Below are 17988 nucleotides of genomic sequence, written 5' to 3' on the forward strand. Positions count from 1 at the left end.
TTAATAGTAAATTTGTATTAATATTGAATTTGGGAATTTGGGAATTCGGGAACTGGGAAATTTGGATATTAGGTAATTTGGGAATTGAAGGATTTGAGAACTGGGGAAATGGGAATTGGGGATTTGGGAATTGGGAGATTTGGAAATTAGGGAATTTAGAAATTCGGGGATTTGAGAATTAGGGCATTTGGGAATTGGGGAATTTAGGAACTAGGAGGATTTAGAAACTAGGTAGTTTGGGAATTGGAAGATTTGAGAATTGGGGGATTTGGAAATTGGGGAATTTAGAAATTGGGGAATTTGGAAATTGGGGAATTTGGAAATTGGGGAATTTAGAAATTCGGGGATTTGAGAATTCGGGCATTTGGGAATTGAGGAATTTGGGAATTGAGGATTTGGAAACTAGGTAATTTGAGAATTGGGGAATTTGAGAATTGGGGACTTTGGAAATTGGGGGATTTGGAAATTGGGGAATTTAGAAATTCGGGGATTTGAGAATTCGGGCATTTGGGAATTGAGGAATTTGGGAATTGAGGATTTGGAAACTAGGTAATTTGGGAATTGGAAGAATTGAGAATTGGGGAATTTGAGAATTGGGGACTTTGGAAATTGGGGGATTTGGAAATTGGGGAATTTGGAAATTGGAGAATTTAGAAATTCGGGGATTAGAGAATTAAGGCATTTGGGAATTGGGGAATTTAGGAACTAAGGAATTTGGAAATTGAGGATTTGGGAATTGGAAATTAGGGGATTTGAGAATTTGGAAAATTTGGAAACTATGGAATCTACGGATTGGGGAACTGGGAAGTTTGGGAATTATAAAATTTGTGAACTAGAGAATTTTTAAATTTAAAAGCGTAGAATCTAAAAATTCAGAAATCCAAGAATTGTGAATTAAGAAACATATAAATTTGTAATATTGAAATATTAATATTTAGCAATAAACGTCATATATAAAATACATAAAAATAATAATATTTTTCTCAAAAAATATTTCAGTACTATAGAAATGTTACTTTACCTAAATCATAAGCCCTGGCAGTAAGAGAATACAACGCGTCTTCGTTATCTCGTTTTCGTCTTCCTTTTATTATTTTCATTATTACACCCTCAGTAGAATTTGAATTATACCCATTTTGAATATTCGTCAACGTTTCATTACTATTCACTTGAACAGAACCTTTTAATACATTGTTTCGATCTTCATTTTGATTTCTAATGAAATTCTTTTCACTTGTTTTAGAAAGTTTGTTATGAACGCTCTGTTTCTTGCGTCTGATCTTCGTAATCGGTGATCGAAGAATTAACTCACCACTCGTTTCATTTAAATAAAATTTATTTTCATAATTTCCGTGGATCAATTCGTATCTAACTACGTTGTTCGGTGGCTCTGCATCGGCATCGATAGCCTGCAAATTTTATAATTAGTTTCTTAAGTTACTCAAGTTACATCTTTGTTAATGAGCAAAATACATTATTTAAATAAAAGTCTTTTAATATTGTAAATAAGAATAGAAAAATTTCTAGGCACATTAAGAAATTCTATACTAAAAAGTTAAAATTGAAAAACTCTACACTAAAAAATTAAAATTACAAAAATTTGACACTGAAAAAATTTTAATTAAAAAATTAAAATAAAAAAATTCTACATTAAAAAATTAAAATTACAAAAATTTTACACTAAAAAATTGAAATAAAAAAACTTTACACCACCAAATTAAAATTAAAAAATTCTACATTAAAATGTTAAAATTAAAAAATGATTAAAATCAGACGTGGTTGTAATTTTGTAAATATTCTAAAAGTATATTGAATTATCTCAACGTATCTGTAAGTATACCTTTATAAAAGCTGGCGACGTGAAGTTCGTTAGATCAGAGTTTAACATAAATTGATAGACGTCTTTTTCGAACACGGGTGCATTATCATTGACGTCAAGTAAATTAATTATTAAAGGAACGACTCCTCTGTTGCCGCTGCCATTTTCGTCTCTGGCTTCCACAGATAATACAAGTCTTGCTGCAATTTCACGGTCCAAAGACGATCCCATGGCGACAGTTATTAATCCCGTATCAGGATCCATAGTGAAAGCTTCGCTTCCTTCGCCTGTTATGCTCGTGTATCGAATACTACCAAAGGCACCAGTGTCTTTGTCAGTTGCGTGTACCTGTTAGAGAAAAGAGACATCAAAGTCACGAATCGACAATTGCAAAATATATTAAATTTCTTATTTTAAATTATAAAGCAAATTATAATGAATTAAAGTACCTATTAGAGAAAAGAGACATCAAAATCACGAATTTAAAATTACAAATTAAATTAAATTTCTTATTTTAAATTCTAAAGTGAATTATAGTAAATTAAAATACATTAGATTATTTATTTTATGTTAGAAAATAAATTAGATTTTTTATTGTAAATTATTGAATTAGCTAGATTCTTTATATTAAATTACAGGAATTATTAAGCAGTGTTCGTTAAAACTTTTGTTTTTGGTTTTTCAAAACTATCAACTTTTATCGAAATGAAGGACAATTTAATTCCTTGTATACAACAGAATTTATATAAAGGAACAATACAGTTGTATTATTGTAGGAATGTTTTTTACCTGAAGTACGCGCGACCCTGCAGTCACATTTTCAGACAACGTTATTTCGTACGATTCTTCCTCGAATATCGGTGGATTATCATTAATATCTCTTATAAATATGGTAACTGGAACTGAGGTGGAAAGATTCGTGGCTGGACCAACCTCTTGAGCCACGATCTGCATTCAGAAAATCAGAAATGGCGTGACTGATTATATTATATAGTTATAATGTTTACCTTGAAAGATAAAACTTTATACAACTCGTAATCAATTAACGAATTATCTCGAACAGAGATAACAAAATCTGCTGTGCGTTCTGCAACCGTTGGATTTATCTCAAAAGTACTATTATTATTTTCTAATTTCAACGCGAACACTCCTGCTTTTCCAATATCTTCGTCCTTCACTTTGGTCGAATATTGCTCACCAAAATTTATCACTGTGCCTGGTTCCAAATTTTCGTCTATCGTTGCCATGTAACTGTAATTATTGAATAATGTATTTGTTTGATTTATATATTTTACTAAAACACATTTTATTAAAAAATGTTATAAACTTAGTATATACATTATACCATATACATTATATTATATTATAGTCGAATAAAAATGAAGTAAATTCATGTTTCAGGTACCAACTTATCGCTTTCGAAGTATGGTGGACTATTGCCTGGTTCTCCAAGAAGAAACCCAACATCAACAACGGTTGCCTGAGCTGGAGGTTCTTCTCTGCTTCTTCTTATTTCTTCAGCAACTACTGTAAGTACCACCGGTGCGCCAACATGCGTAATTTGTGTAAGTTCCTCCAGAGGTCTGGCAAGAGTAATTTCTCCTGAAATTATAATTAAAATTTTAAGCATTTACAATTAATAATGTGGAAACTTTTGCGTTATTATGCATTAAGATAAATCATTTATAATTAATAAAATTTATAATGTCTTGTTCGACTATGTGGAAGACTTGTTCGACTATGTAGAAGAAGTTAATTAGATACGAATAGCAATATTTGTTACTCTGATTACAACATCTGTTATAAAGTATATGTGTATGTATATGTATATGAATACACTTTATTTTCCTAAAATTTTCAAAATTTATAAACATTGTATAAATATTTAATTTTAGGAGTGTGTGTATAAGTATATGTGTATGTATATGCATATGTGTATGTATATGTACATGCACACGTATGTGTATATGTATACATATGTATATGTCAGTATTTATGTATTAGTACTTATCTCCTACCATTTTATTCCCAAACACATATACATTCAGTTACAAATTACTTAACAAAGAGAATGCACACATGTCTGTGCTTCATTACACACACATATATATATTTTTAACTACATGATTCACTTCTCAATTACTCCACAAATATCATGCGTGTTTCATTTTTATGTTAACACGTTGTTACTCATACGACCAAACAATCCTGTACACACAAGCCTCCTCAGAAATACTTTTATTATGAATAAAACATTTCGGTCAACGACCTCCCTCACCTATCACGTAAAAAGGTTGTACATGCAGTGGTAGAAATTTTCCACGATACACCGCAAAATCTAGCTGAACGAATGGAATTGCCTCTATTAACATTCATTACGGTACCCTCTCGGTATACTTCATGTTTCTGTCTCATTATCCAATATAACTTTTTCTTTACACATGCGACTTTGACAAAAATATTCAAATAATACATGTAGGTAGCACGTATGGATTTAGCAGTAAGTTTATGGACGTTCGATCAAATATAAGATTAAAAACAAATTCAAAGTGGAACTCAAAAATAAATGTATAAGGGTTGAAATATAAATTGATTTATACAATCATTTTTCATTTCGCAAAAGTTCATATATATTTTGACAAAAGTATTTCAACACTACTAGTAGCGTATAATGTACTTAATTTGAAATTAAAAATAAGGTTAATTAGAAGGATCTCTAAAAAGTATCTTCGAAAACATGTATGAAGATTATATACTATATTTTTAGAATTATATTAGAAAATTATAAGAAGATTATATGAAGATTATGGCCCATATTTTTAAAAATATATATCAAGGCTCAAACTTATATTTAAAAAAAATATATATATATAGATCATAACTTATGTCTAAAAATATTGTAAATATATTTTCCAAACTAAATACAGTATTTCACAATCCTTTTCCTATCACCCCTTGCCAACCATAAAAAATACACCACCCACAAATTCCAGAATGCATGAAAATTAAGTAACAGTGATCAAAGAGTTAAGGATTCCCTTATCGCGTGCTTTTATTGCCCTGACAGGTAGAGTTATGGCTGTCCGTTAACTTTCCATGGCAATAATACAGCTGAAAGTGGACACGTGTATCGCCTTTTATTCTTTCTGGACCTATTCCCTCCCTTTTTACGGTTTCTCTCTCGCAACTACGTACACACGCACACACCTGTATACACGCTTGTGAAGAGGTCGTATGCTTCGTGTCACGAAATGATAAGCATCGCAGCCTGAAAAGCAGAGACTGACCCCTAAGTACGATCGATACCGCGCTGTAGACCGTCAAGACTTTACTCTGACCGCTTCTATCGAGTTCTCTGGCCACTTCCTTGCCTGACTCATTTTCGGTTCCGTGAAAAAAATCAGATCACCGACCTGAGACCCTAGATAACACGTTCGTGCGAGGTGTAATCAGACGAAAACAACCGTGTAAGATTACTGTGCTTATTCATCGACCCTTCACTGTCCTTCATTTTTTCTTTCTTTTACAGCGATGTGAAACGCACTGTTTTTGGGAGATTTCTTGAGTATGATTTAGGTTTTATGAGGGTAGGGCTGAGTTTTTAATGGGGAGATCGATGGATAGTGGAGTTATAAGATTCTTTGTGGGCAACTTATTGGTGTTGTTGGTAGGTATAGTGTTGTGTGGTATGTGTGAATATGTGAGTTTTGCGAATTTGGATGTTTAGATAGTTGAGAGTTTATGAATTTTCTTGGGTGCGAGTTAGGAGATTTGCGAGTGTGAAGATTTGGAGATTTCGCAATTTGGGGATTCAAAAATCTGGAAATTTGGTAATTTGGGGATTTGGGAATTTGGGGATTTAAGAATTTGGGGATTTGGAGATATGGGAACTAAAGAATTTGGGGATTTAGGGACATAGGAACTAGGGAATTTGGGGATTTGGATATGTGGGAATAGGGAATTTGAGAATTTAGAGTTATGGGGACTTAGTAACTTGGGGATTTGGAGATTTGGAGATTTGGGCATTTGGGCATTTGGGAATTTGGAAATTTGGGAATTTGGGAATTTGGAAAATTTGGAATATGGGGAATTCGGAATTTGGGGAATTTAGAACTTGAGAAATTTGGAATATGGGGAATTCGGAATTTGGGGAATTTAGAACTTAAGAAATTTGGAATTTGGTGAATTTGGAATTTGAGAGATTTGGAATTTAGGAAATTTGGAATTTGAGAAATTTGAAACTTAAGAAATTTGGAATTTGGAAAATTTGGAAGTTGGTAAATTTGGAATTTGAGAGATTTGGAATTTGGGAAATTTGGAATTTGGGGAATTTGGAATTTGAGAAATTTGGAACTTGAGAGATTTGGAATTTGGGAAATTTGGAATTTGGGAATTTGAGAATTTGGAGATCTGGAATTTGGGAATTTAGAACTTCAGAAACGTTAAGCATTTGAAAATTTAAAAGATTGAAATGTTGAAATCTTAAGTAATTTCCAATTTTATTATTTCCTAATTTCGTACTTCCTAATTGCTTAGTTTAATAATTTCCTAATTTCCTAATTTCTCAGTTTGATAATTTCCTTCTTTCCTAATTTCTTAGTTTGATAATTTCCTAATTTCCTAAATTTACTCATTTTCTAAGTTCCGAATTTCCTAGTTTTCTAAATTCATACTTTTATCATTTTATATTTTTGTAATTTCGTAATTTCTCTTTCCCTCTATTTCCTAATTTCATAAATTTCAAATTTACCCCTTCTGAAATTCTAAATTTTACAATTTGCTTTCATACAAATTTATGAACTAGAAAATACAATACCTAATATAATCTACATGTAATATTCTACACCCAACACCACTCACACTAATACTATATTTTTATATTGTATATTACATGTCCTTTCCAGTTATCACCTAATTATCTAATAGTGTTTTATCGATCACACCTGTATTTACTCGCGATGGATTTAATTACCGTCCACTCAATTCCATTTATTTTCCATTCTATTGGAATTGCATGTATAATGTCCGTCCTCAGACTATGTTTATGGATGAAACGTTACTTGATGACTTCGTGCTAGAAGATCGAAGGAGCGATAAATTAATTTGGCGTGTTAGTCATCGACCGAATAATTCTTAAACAATCGGGTCACCTTGTGTTTGAGTGTGTATGTCTATGTAGCTGTGAATAATTCGCTTGCCGATATCGCAGCTGTAAAATGTAATTAAGGCAGTCGTAACTCACAATTTAGGGTAATTCTCGTGAAATTCTGTTCTTTGACTTTTGATGTATTAAGATTCTACGTATACTTTATCGACATTTTCATTTCTTTATAGTTTTTTATCGAGATCATGGACGATCATTATATATTATTACGATTATAGGTTTTTTTCATCAATATTTTGTTTTATAGTTTGCCATTGAAATCGTGGACGGTATGTTTTATAATATGCAAAGTACAGCTGAAGGATCACTATAAATTTTCTGTATGTTTAACATTTTATGTAAAATTAATAAGTTTGTTCATATTGTAATGATATAATGACCTAAGACAATTTTTCATACATGACTTAATATTATACAAGTAGCTGTAAAAGTGAAATTTTTTTATGTAGTCCTAATTTGTTTGCCATGGTCCTGATGATATATAATATATAATTTGCAATCAAATTTATATATTGTTAATATTTATGAATTTTCATGAGCAATATGCTTTGTCGACGCAATGCATTTCTGTGTTGTTAGTATATATAGAAAACTTTGAAATATTGCGTAAGATGTGACATACTCATCATCTGAGACCTCCATTATGTTCTACTTTGAAATTATCGAGTACCATAAATTATAAATTTGCAATTATATAAAAGACAATGAGCTATAATAAATGCAGTCAAATCGAATGAAATATAAATAAATGATTTTTCATAAACACGCTACATGCAATTAATAGTTAGATAAAATAAAGAAATGTAAAGTAATAGTATAAACATCGGGAAGTACAGAAACTATTAAATAATAATAATAAACCTCGAACCTTGATGAGGTGCAGATGAACAGCATGCAACAATTAAACAATAATTTTTATGATGTGATAATCTGTACATGGTTCTATCTTGTTTTCGATAAGATTAATTTTTTGAATTTATAATGAAAGTTAGGTAACATGTTTTCTGTAAAGCATTGGGAAATAGTGGACGGAAAAAGAAGCAAAAATGAACGAAGATTACTATGACAATATCAATTTTCCAGTTATGTTCTATTTCAGAAATCGTGATATATTGTCTTACCACTTGTTTCCGAGATGTTGAAGAACGGTGTAAACGGATTGCTTTCTGACACGAGACCGTACACGATTTCCCGTGGAACTCCTTTATCTCCATCTTCTGCGTGTACTCGTAATATTATATCCCCCTAAATTTCAAATATAAATATAATATTATTCTTCAAGATTTTTGTACCATTAAATACTTCTACTTAAATATGATCTCTATCTCAGATCATTAATATCACTTTCTTTTTATTTAAAAATTTTTAAATACATAGATAGAAAAATTATTCGTTTCAAAAGTAACGCTTCAAAAGTAAGTTTCAAGTTTCATAAAACTTGACATGTTTTATAATTATATGTACACCTTCATTTTTATAAATTATTGCCATTAGTTTATTAGTAAAATTGATGTATGTATTGATACCTCGAAAGGAATGTTATAATATTGTCTATAATATTTTTTAGTTATACCATAAGGGGTTGTTTTGTATCCACATAAGGAAATAATAATTTTCTGCCTTCAATTTACTTTCTTTGTATAATAAAATAATTACGAATTTTCTGAAAACCTATTGTTGATGAAAGGAATTGAATTACTATTTTGGAGTTATATTTCATCTTTTGGTTATGAAGATTGTTTATTCACCACATGAGTACTATTAATAAATACTAAATAAATGTATTCACCTGATAAAGTCAATAAATTCCTTCGCCACATAAATTTTATAAATAAATTTATTTACTATTGCCATTAAAATTAATGAATTCAATAAAAATTGATTCACCATTACATATAAATTTATTCACTATTTTAATATAAATGTATTTGTCATTGTAGACTAAATAAATATTGTAATACTCAATAAAGTAATTAGTAACTTACGGGTTGCACGGAATTGTTAATCCTCGTTAAAGGGGGTGCCAACGTAAAAATCGGAGGAACATCCTGAACATCTTGCACGACCACAACTACGCTTAAACCTGCAATATTTCTAGTGTCTTTCCCCGGTTCCGTATATGGATCCTAACAAATAGAATTTATCTATTTATACAATTTTCAAAATCTTTGTCAAAATACAATTTAATCATTCATACCGTGGCATACATGGTGAGAGCATACATAGACTGCGTCTCGAAATCTAGTTCTCCAATTAGTGTAATTACTCCACGTGTTTGGGTTGGCGTTTGTCGTTGTCTTATAGTAAAAAGTTCTTTTGGTTGCTGAAACCACAATGCTGAATTGCAATATCACTATTACGATTTTTAAGTTTTTAGTCATTTATAAAACAAATGTTAATCATATATGACAAATGTGATCACATGTTTCACTTATTTTATTTAATTTTATTTAAAAACACAGTAGATAATAACTAACCCAAAGTTCGATGTAAACAGGTTTTCCACTCCATGGATTGGCTCTCACTAGAAGATAATCCAATTCTTTACCCGGTTTCGTATCCTGTATGTATAAATGATTTTTATATATAGAGAGGTTTTAAATGACTCTTACTATATGTTGACATATAAAATTTTATCAGAAAATGCAAAAACAAAAATATGTATCTTGAAAGTTATCTAAAATGGATAAAGAAATCTTCATCCACAACTTCTTATAAAAATTTCTACATTTCATTTGTTAACTTATAATCAATATTTTCTTACAAAATTCTATGATGCTGAGTATAAAAAAAATACAAAGTTTCATGAAATGTTAAGGGATGGTTATCAAACATAAAAATGATATGAAGTACTACGAAGTATTAAGAGATGATTTTTATCGAACATAAAAAAGATACAAAATGCTTCAAAATATTAAGGGATGATTTTTACCGAACATGAAAAAAACACAAAGTGCTATAAAATATTAAGGGATGTTTTCTATCGAATATAAAAAAGATACAAAGTGCTACGAAATCTTAAGGGTTTTTTTATTGAACACAGAAAAGAAACATAGCATTACGAAATGTTAAGGATTCTCAACATAAAAATTACACGAAGCATAATGAAACGTTAGAAAGTAGAACATGTTAAGGGTGCTGATAGAATAAACGATTACGCTAATAGTTAAAGCTGAACCAATAAATAATTACCTCTGGAACCATTATGAGGGAGGGTATGTGCGGGAATATTTTATCACGTGGAGTGGTGGCGTTCGTAACAGAAATAGTAGCCTGCATCGAATTCGAGTCACCCTTCGTGTCCCTAACCCTTATTGCAAAATCGTGAAGGCGTCCAGGAACTAGTCGTTTTGTTAGGATCACGTTAGCTTGACACACTTTGTTATATAACGTGCACGGCAGATTGTCGATCCTTACAACAGGTGTGATTGTAGCTGAACAAATTAAAGCATTGCGTTTCATTTAATATGTACACATGTGTACATGTATGTGATGTATACTCATTTGATGTGTAACGTATATTAGCTTTATACACTTCTGGTAATTTATTAATAAAATGTTCAAAAGCACATGTACACATGTGTACATGTATGTGTGATGTATACTCATTTGATGTGTAACGTATATTAGCTTTATACACTTCTGGTTATTTGCTAATAAAATGTTCAAAAGTTACAGAAAATTTAACTGCTTTAAATTTGTGATACTTTTATATAATTTTGTTGTAATAAATTATATCAATTTACATTTCATTCGTAATATTATATATTTCTACATACATATACATATGTGTATAGATATACATATGTATACATACATATACATGTAATGCATGCATGAAATGTATGCAATTCTACATATATGCAATACATATTTGCATGTATATGAAGTTATTTGCAATTTGTATAGATATACATATTTATACATACATATACATGTAATACATGCATATAATGTATGCAATTCTACATATATGCAATACATATTTGTATATGTATGAAGTTATTTGCAATACATATCTTCACACATACAAATCGACTTGCAATACATATTTGTGCATATACGAATTTACTTGATGTACATATTTCTACACGTATGAATTTATTTGCAATAAATTATTACAGTAGGTACTCATTAAATTGCCACCAAAAATTTTTTTCTTTCAGATAGATTTGTGTTTTAATTGACATCTTTATATGTGTGAAAGGAAGAAATATAAATAGGAGTGTCCTCATGAAGATGACGATATATCGAGGTCTACTGTATTCCATATTGGATTATACGATTGTACATTTTTCTTTTTACGAGGAACATGAAATGATTCTTGAAAATTTTTTAAAGAATGAATTAATTATTGAAAAAAATAGTTACCAGTTATTTCGAAGACGAGTGGAAAATCCGCATCTTGATCAGTCGCCCGAAGTCGGAAAATGACAGAATCTACTTCTGCATCAGCCGGAACCAGAACTAACCCCATATCTGTAGATGTATCAAAACGTGGACGAGCACTCTTCGCCCACGCGAAAACGAACCCGAAATAAATCCATACTCTGCACCATTCTCCTGCAAAGGGCATTCTGCAAAGAAATTTGTATTCTTTCTTTAAAAAAAAAAAAGATGAAGGGAAATCAATGTTCGATTTTATTATTTTGTTGCGTTAATGAAAAGATCGATATCTCGTTACCCGAGTTCCCCTGTTTCTTTTCTAAATATTTCAAAGATAGCCTAGTGAGTTCAAACCCTCTCAAGTGACTGACAGTCATTCCATTTATCGAATGAGTAATTATTTACGAGAAACTGCTGGTCATTCCTCGATACCGCGTGATAGGGCGCACACCCTTCTTTCTACTGACAGCAGTCTTAATTTTCTCGTGATAATACGGGTAAATAGTTTGTTGTATTATACTTGGTTAACATTTCATTCATTTTCTAACTGTTCATACAGAAATTATTTTTAGAATTGAATTTTTGGAGAAAAACACTTTATTTTGCTTTTGTTTTTTGTTATGTTGCATTTTGATATTTTAGTAACAATTAGTAGTTTTACTATTGGTAGCTTTATTTTTGTTGCTTTATTATTATTGACTTGAGCAAAAAGAAATTGTAATTAGGTCAATACTGATTATTTTGAAACATTGTCGTTTTTTAGTATTAAAATTTAATGTAGATTAACAAAATGCTGATGAAAAGAATAATGAAACACAAATTATTTAGGAATACAAGAAATTTGAACTGCCTAAATTTGTATGTAACATAAAATGAATTTTGTTATTGCAATAAAGTGTAAAATTAAGCTGAACGTGAGGGAAAATTTGATAGGATAATGTTTATATTATTCCACAAACGTACTGTCAATTATTAGTATCTTATGCTAATGCAAATAAATAGCAATTGAATAGCTGTATTGTATATTGGTAATAGACATTAAAAATATCGTTATAATAAATATCACTACTATTATACATCTTATTTTAGAAGTTGAATTTTATTTTTTATTTAAAGCACATAGTAAGTATTAGAATTCTTTACTTTGACATAGGACAATAAAAATAATAATACTATTATTGTTGCGTTCTTTATTTCGATAAAATCGTGAATATTGATTTTATGATCACGAAAGGAGGTCGTCACCATTCATTATTAGAAACTAAAATATAGCCAATAGTTTTCGTAACGTCAACATTCTTAGTAGTAATTATTAATCTGATTAAACTGCTGGTTACAAAGTAAAAATATATGTTACGATTTAGTCATTAATAAAGTAAACTTTGTTTTACTTCCAAACCCTTAAATAATTGTGTTTCACTTAAAAAAAATTATTTCAAGTAACTTTAAAAAATAATTTAAAACGAATTTGAAGAAAATCTATCGCTACAAAATTATAAATATCATTTATATTATATTATATTGTTTATATTAAATTATGAAGATTGTTGAAATAATTTAAAGAACATTTCATGTGCTGTATACATATATAAAAATAACACATTGCAAGTAAAATAGTATGACAACAATTAAATTCCGTATACACTTACATTAAAAAAATGAATAACAAAATGTATTATAATACAACTTAAAAACCATTACTTAAAATGAATAATTAACCCAAAAACTTTTTTAGATACTCTCTTATAGTCAATACGAAGTAATACCAATTTTCGTTTATTCATGTTTGCTTTCTGTCCAATGCTCAAATCAGCTGAAACGATTCAATCTATAAGTACACCTACCCTCACGAACTTACACCAATGTAATTAACAGTATGACATGACACGTGCCGATGAGATTGCGATATAGGGTAGAATATAAATCTGTGTGCCTTTTTGCTGTAATTATCGCTATGAATAAAGGTATGCATTATTTTTGCTGTTATCAGTAATTCGTTCCCGTTTATCTACCAATCTTACAATTTTTCTGTAGAAAAAAATGGGGAAATTTAGAATCAATGAATAGTGGTACGTTTATTTGGATATTATTAATTTTTTGTTATTATGAAATAGAAAAAATGTAGTTTATATGTAAACTTATTGTTAGTACTGTAGGACTGAATTATATAGCATGTATGGTATTTAATAATCTTAAATGCATAGTGTAAATAAATAGATAATTGATATTGTGGTATAATATTATATGGTACTTAATAGTATTTAAGAGTATAGTACAATATAATAATTAATTTAATTTAATTTTGTAAAAACGTACCTAAGAGTAAATAGGATTATAGTATAGTATCTAAGGGTATTTAACATTGTGTTATAGTACCCAACAGTATTTAAAATTGTAATGTAGTAGCAAATAGTATTTAAAATTGTAATATAGTAACCAATAATATTTAATATTGTGTTATAGTACCCAATGGTATTTAAAATTGTAATATTATACCTAATAGTATTTAATATTCTGTTATACTACTCAATAATATTTAAAATTGTAATATTGTACACAATAATATTTAACATTGTGTTCTAGTACCCAACAGTATTTAAAATTGTAATAGAGTACCTAATAGAATTTAATACTACAATATTGTATCTAACAGAATTTAATACTATAACATAGTATTTACTATTAAAGGCATTTAATGTTATAACATAGCACTTAATACTGCAATAAAATTTCACCCACCTTGAAGAAATTAATTGCTCAAAATTTCATTTACTTTAATCCAACAAAAATATTTCAACCCAAAAATTGAATATCACACACAATCATTACAGTATTAATTATTAAATTTATTAAATGCAATATTGTAATACCAAAAAGTAACACGATCTTTACGGAGTTCAAAGAACTTCTATCAAACATTTATGAATGACAATGCTTCGTACATTATTATGAATCATTTATAATGAATTAAGCTTGAATAGCCTTTCACCCAAGGAACCTAGACTCAATAAATATTTAAAATTATTCCTTTCGTGTTGTTATTCGCGAATTCCTGTCTTTGACAGAGAATTGAGCTTGAACTAGACCATTCTATATAAGATTTTAATGATATGGTTGCTGGTCATTGCCCACTTCAGCTAGATCGATTTGATTTTTCCCCCGACGTTTGACACGCAGCTGTGTATATTATTCAATGTTTATGCGGATCTTTAGATATAAAAACTGTAAATATCGCAGATATTACTGAATGATTGTATTTAATTATGAACAACGAATGTATATCTGACATAAATGCACATAGCTATGTTATGATAACATTTAAAGGGTCGTTTATTTTTTTCTAAATAATTAACAAACATTTTTCTTAATAATTCTTTCACTGAAAAAATTTACAGAAAAATGATGATTTTCCATATAATTTTTTCATTACAAAAATCACTTTTTTTTAAATAATTTTTTGTGTCGAATATATATTGTTATTAGCAACATTTGCAAAATTTGCATTTATTTTGTAACATATTCCTGTTTGAATTTTTGTAAATAATCTTGCTATTTTTTTAATGACTTGTTTCTTTAAGTTTTATTACAAAGACTTATCAAATTTAAAAAATTTCTTTTTAGGTTAGATTCTTCGTTTAGGTATAATCCTTTCGTTTGCCAGTAGGAGGCTTAATGTTCTTAGAATTTTTATCTAAATTAGTTGTTTAAAAGCAATTTTTCATTACTGTAGGTCAAAAATAGCAAAAGATTTGATAAAATTGCATGTAGCGTGTGCACAATTGTGCAACGATGTAGCAAGCTTATAATATCCGTAGAGACGTATAATCAAGTTATACCCTACAAAATTATGCATAATAAAATATAAACTTTTGAATTTATATTAATACTTATATTCGAACTGTGGATGATACTAAAAAAGAGTTGATCAATTATATAGTAAAACAATAATTATAGTCATTATGTAAATAAAATAAATTAGAAAGTTCGATATTAAAAACAACTGATATACAAAAATACTTTTTCATATTATACTGCACATGTAGAACAGAAAAAAATTTTTTTTAAATCCAGGAGCAAAACAGCAAACAAGACAATACTTGTTTAAGACAAATATATTAGAATAAAATATATTAGTAAACGAGGTTTAAAGTTTTAATATATTAAAATTTATATTAAAGTAACATCATGAATTACAATACATATTCACCGAGTCAAAAATCAAGTGTTCGTAAAACCAACAAAAAATCGCATTACATAAAAATTGTTATACTAACACTTTGCAATTTTTTCATAAAACATAAATAGAAGGTTATGAAACTTCACACTAATGCTACTAATTAGCAATTTTAATTCTTAATTTATTTCTCGAAAGTGTTGGATTTAACACAAGTATAATCGTAAACTTACTTCATTTTAAATATATGCACATTACAACTTCTATTTGACGATTGTACATGCCAAAAGAACATTCAATATCGAAATGATAAATGTTCCAATGTAATGCGACCATATACTTAAATAAGATGCATAGTTTTTTGCCCACGCCTTACATGTAACATTAGTTAGGCGAGGTATTTATTATTAATTATAATTATGAAACGGTCAAACACCCTTTGTATTACGGAATGTGGAACGATCAAATATCTTTGTTAGTGGGAGACATAATGTCGTGTTGGCATGCCATACTGGCTTAGGAGCACACAATATGCGTTAACTAAAACAGTTCAGCCTTACATATGTGTTCACTGTGCATGTTTACTTTGGAAAAATTATATATAACAATGGATACATTACAGAATTTATATTAGAGCTGCAAAACAATTCAATGTTTTGTTAAACAAAAAACTTGTTGCATTGTGTTGCATATATATTGTATAAAAATGTACTATGTAAAAATTATACATTATATTGTATTGTACACTACATAAAAATATAATATAAATATGGTAGACAAAAATAATAGAATAAAAATAGTACACCATACAATTTATATTTTGTCAATTTATATCTGTTTAATATGAATGAACTGCTTTTACTATTGTTCAAGTATAGGTTAGGTTTTTCTGATAACAATTTACAGTGTTATAAAATTTTTCTTCTGATAAATTTATAATGATTTTTAGTTTCTAATTGATATAAATAAAAACGAAAGACTCTATAAAATTAAAAGAAGGATAATAGTTACCAATACACAACAATTTTGTAAAATAATTAAACAATTGAAAGTGACAGGACAATATAGGATATCCTTAAAATCATAATAACAAATACATTAGATTGCACTAGAAGTCAATCTCCATACCTTAGAAGTCAATCTTTATGCCTTAGTAGTCAATCTTAACAATTACATTAGAAGTCTTCATACCTCCCTTTAATAATAATTTTAATAATAGCATTTCGTAATAAATACGATTATTTCTACTGTTCCCATGAACGTAACACTTGCTATTTACTATTTTACTCCTTCATTCCTCATCTTACAAATTTCACTTCAGAAGAAATATACGGACATTCAAAAACACCTCGTCAGAGTATTAAGTTCACACATCAAACAATAATTAATTGTCTCAAAAACTCACCTGATTGCAGAATCACTCAGTATCGCAAAAACGTGAATACATGTTTGCATCCATGAAGTTCATTCAGCACATTTTTCAACGGCGTTTTCCCGCTAAAAACTCGTACATGCGTCGCGGTACACTTTCCATGCAAACATCCTCCCCCTTAGATGTTCAAAAAATAACACACTTTGACAATTCACGAACACAAATGTACAAAATTATTAAAATAAGATTATAATTAAGAGCACTTGTCATTCGTATAGCACCATCACAACGGAATCTCTACAATTATCCCCTCTCGATGTTAAATTTTTTATCTCCACAGTTGATTCTGTGTCACAAACTAGTTTCAACTAAAGGTTGGATAGTTAACCGTGGTCGAGAGCCGACATGTTCGAGGGTTGTGGAAGAACACACCACTTCACGTGGTCGCGAACGCCGCGCATGTGAAGGGGTTGTCCTGTTCGACCCACGATGCGAACCCTGTACATTTGTGTCACGTGTACGTCACGTCACAGCCACCCCCTCCACAAGTTGCTCAAGTACATCCACCTTTTCCTCCCAGATCACTGATTTTCACTGGCTCATTTGATTACACGTTTCTATCGTACTCCATTTCAAGGCTGCAATCCATTAAACTCAAACGTCATCTCCTTCACTCTGTAACTTGTCATTCTTTCTACAAACATGAGACAGTCTCAAGTTTCGGGAATTTGAAACTTTGTGTCCTCTTCGTGGTTTGAAACATCTGTCGATTCTATCTCTTCAAAACTTTCGTGAAAGTTAGTAGAAAATTTATCAAAGTGGTGTTGGATTAATGAATAAATATTCAAGATATACACGATTCATTCTCAAGGCATTTCTCACTGAAATGATTTTAATTTTGAATATTTACGTGATGTTTTACCTAATGCTTAGAGATTAATTTTTGTGTTTGAAAAAAGCTAAATCGTAAAATTGAAGAATGGATTCTTGAAATCTGAGTTTGACAAATTTTGTTGACATCGCTTCTTAAATTAAGATATTTCTCCAGCAAAACAAAATTACTATTTTAAGCA

The 17988-nt window shown here is 29.5% G+C and overlaps 1 protein-coding gene across 1 annotated transcript in view; it reads right to left on the minus strand.

Moving 5' to 3' along the window:
- LOC105663916 (uncharacterized) overlaps positions 1–17361 on the minus strand; it is a 29188-nt gene extending 11827 nt beyond the window's left edge. Inside the window, exons 1-12 of the mRNA XM_076533481.1 lie at positions 16949–17361; positions 11355–11560; positions 10176–10417; positions 9461–9544; positions 9181–9306; positions 8969–9109; positions 8105–8228; positions 3229–3421; positions 2827–3070; positions 2609–2767; positions 1841–2167; positions 1022–1409 (exon numbers count right to left, since the gene is read on the minus strand). Of these exons, the coding sequence (XP_076389596.1) occupies positions 1022–1409; positions 1841–2167; positions 2609–2767; positions 2827–3070; positions 3229–3421; positions 8105–8228; positions 8969–9109; positions 9181–9306; positions 9461–9544; positions 10176–10417; positions 11355–11560; positions 16949–16998 (2284 nt within the window). The 5' untranslated portion in view covers positions 16999–17361. The remainder of the gene's footprint in view (positions 1–1021; positions 1410–1840; positions 2168–2608; positions 2768–2826; positions 3071–3228; positions 3422–8104; positions 8229–8968; positions 9110–9180; positions 9307–9460; positions 9545–10175; positions 10418–11354; positions 11561–16948) is intronic.
- Between the last annotated feature and the right edge of the window lie 627 nt (positions 17362–17988).

This window comes from Megachile rotundata, chromosome 7 (genome assembly GCF_050947335.1).
Source record: "Megachile rotundata isolate GNS110a chromosome 7, iyMegRotu1, whole genome shotgun sequence".
Taxonomy (NCBI): domain Eukaryota; kingdom Metazoa; phylum Arthropoda; class Insecta; order Hymenoptera; family Megachilidae; genus Megachile; species Megachile rotundata.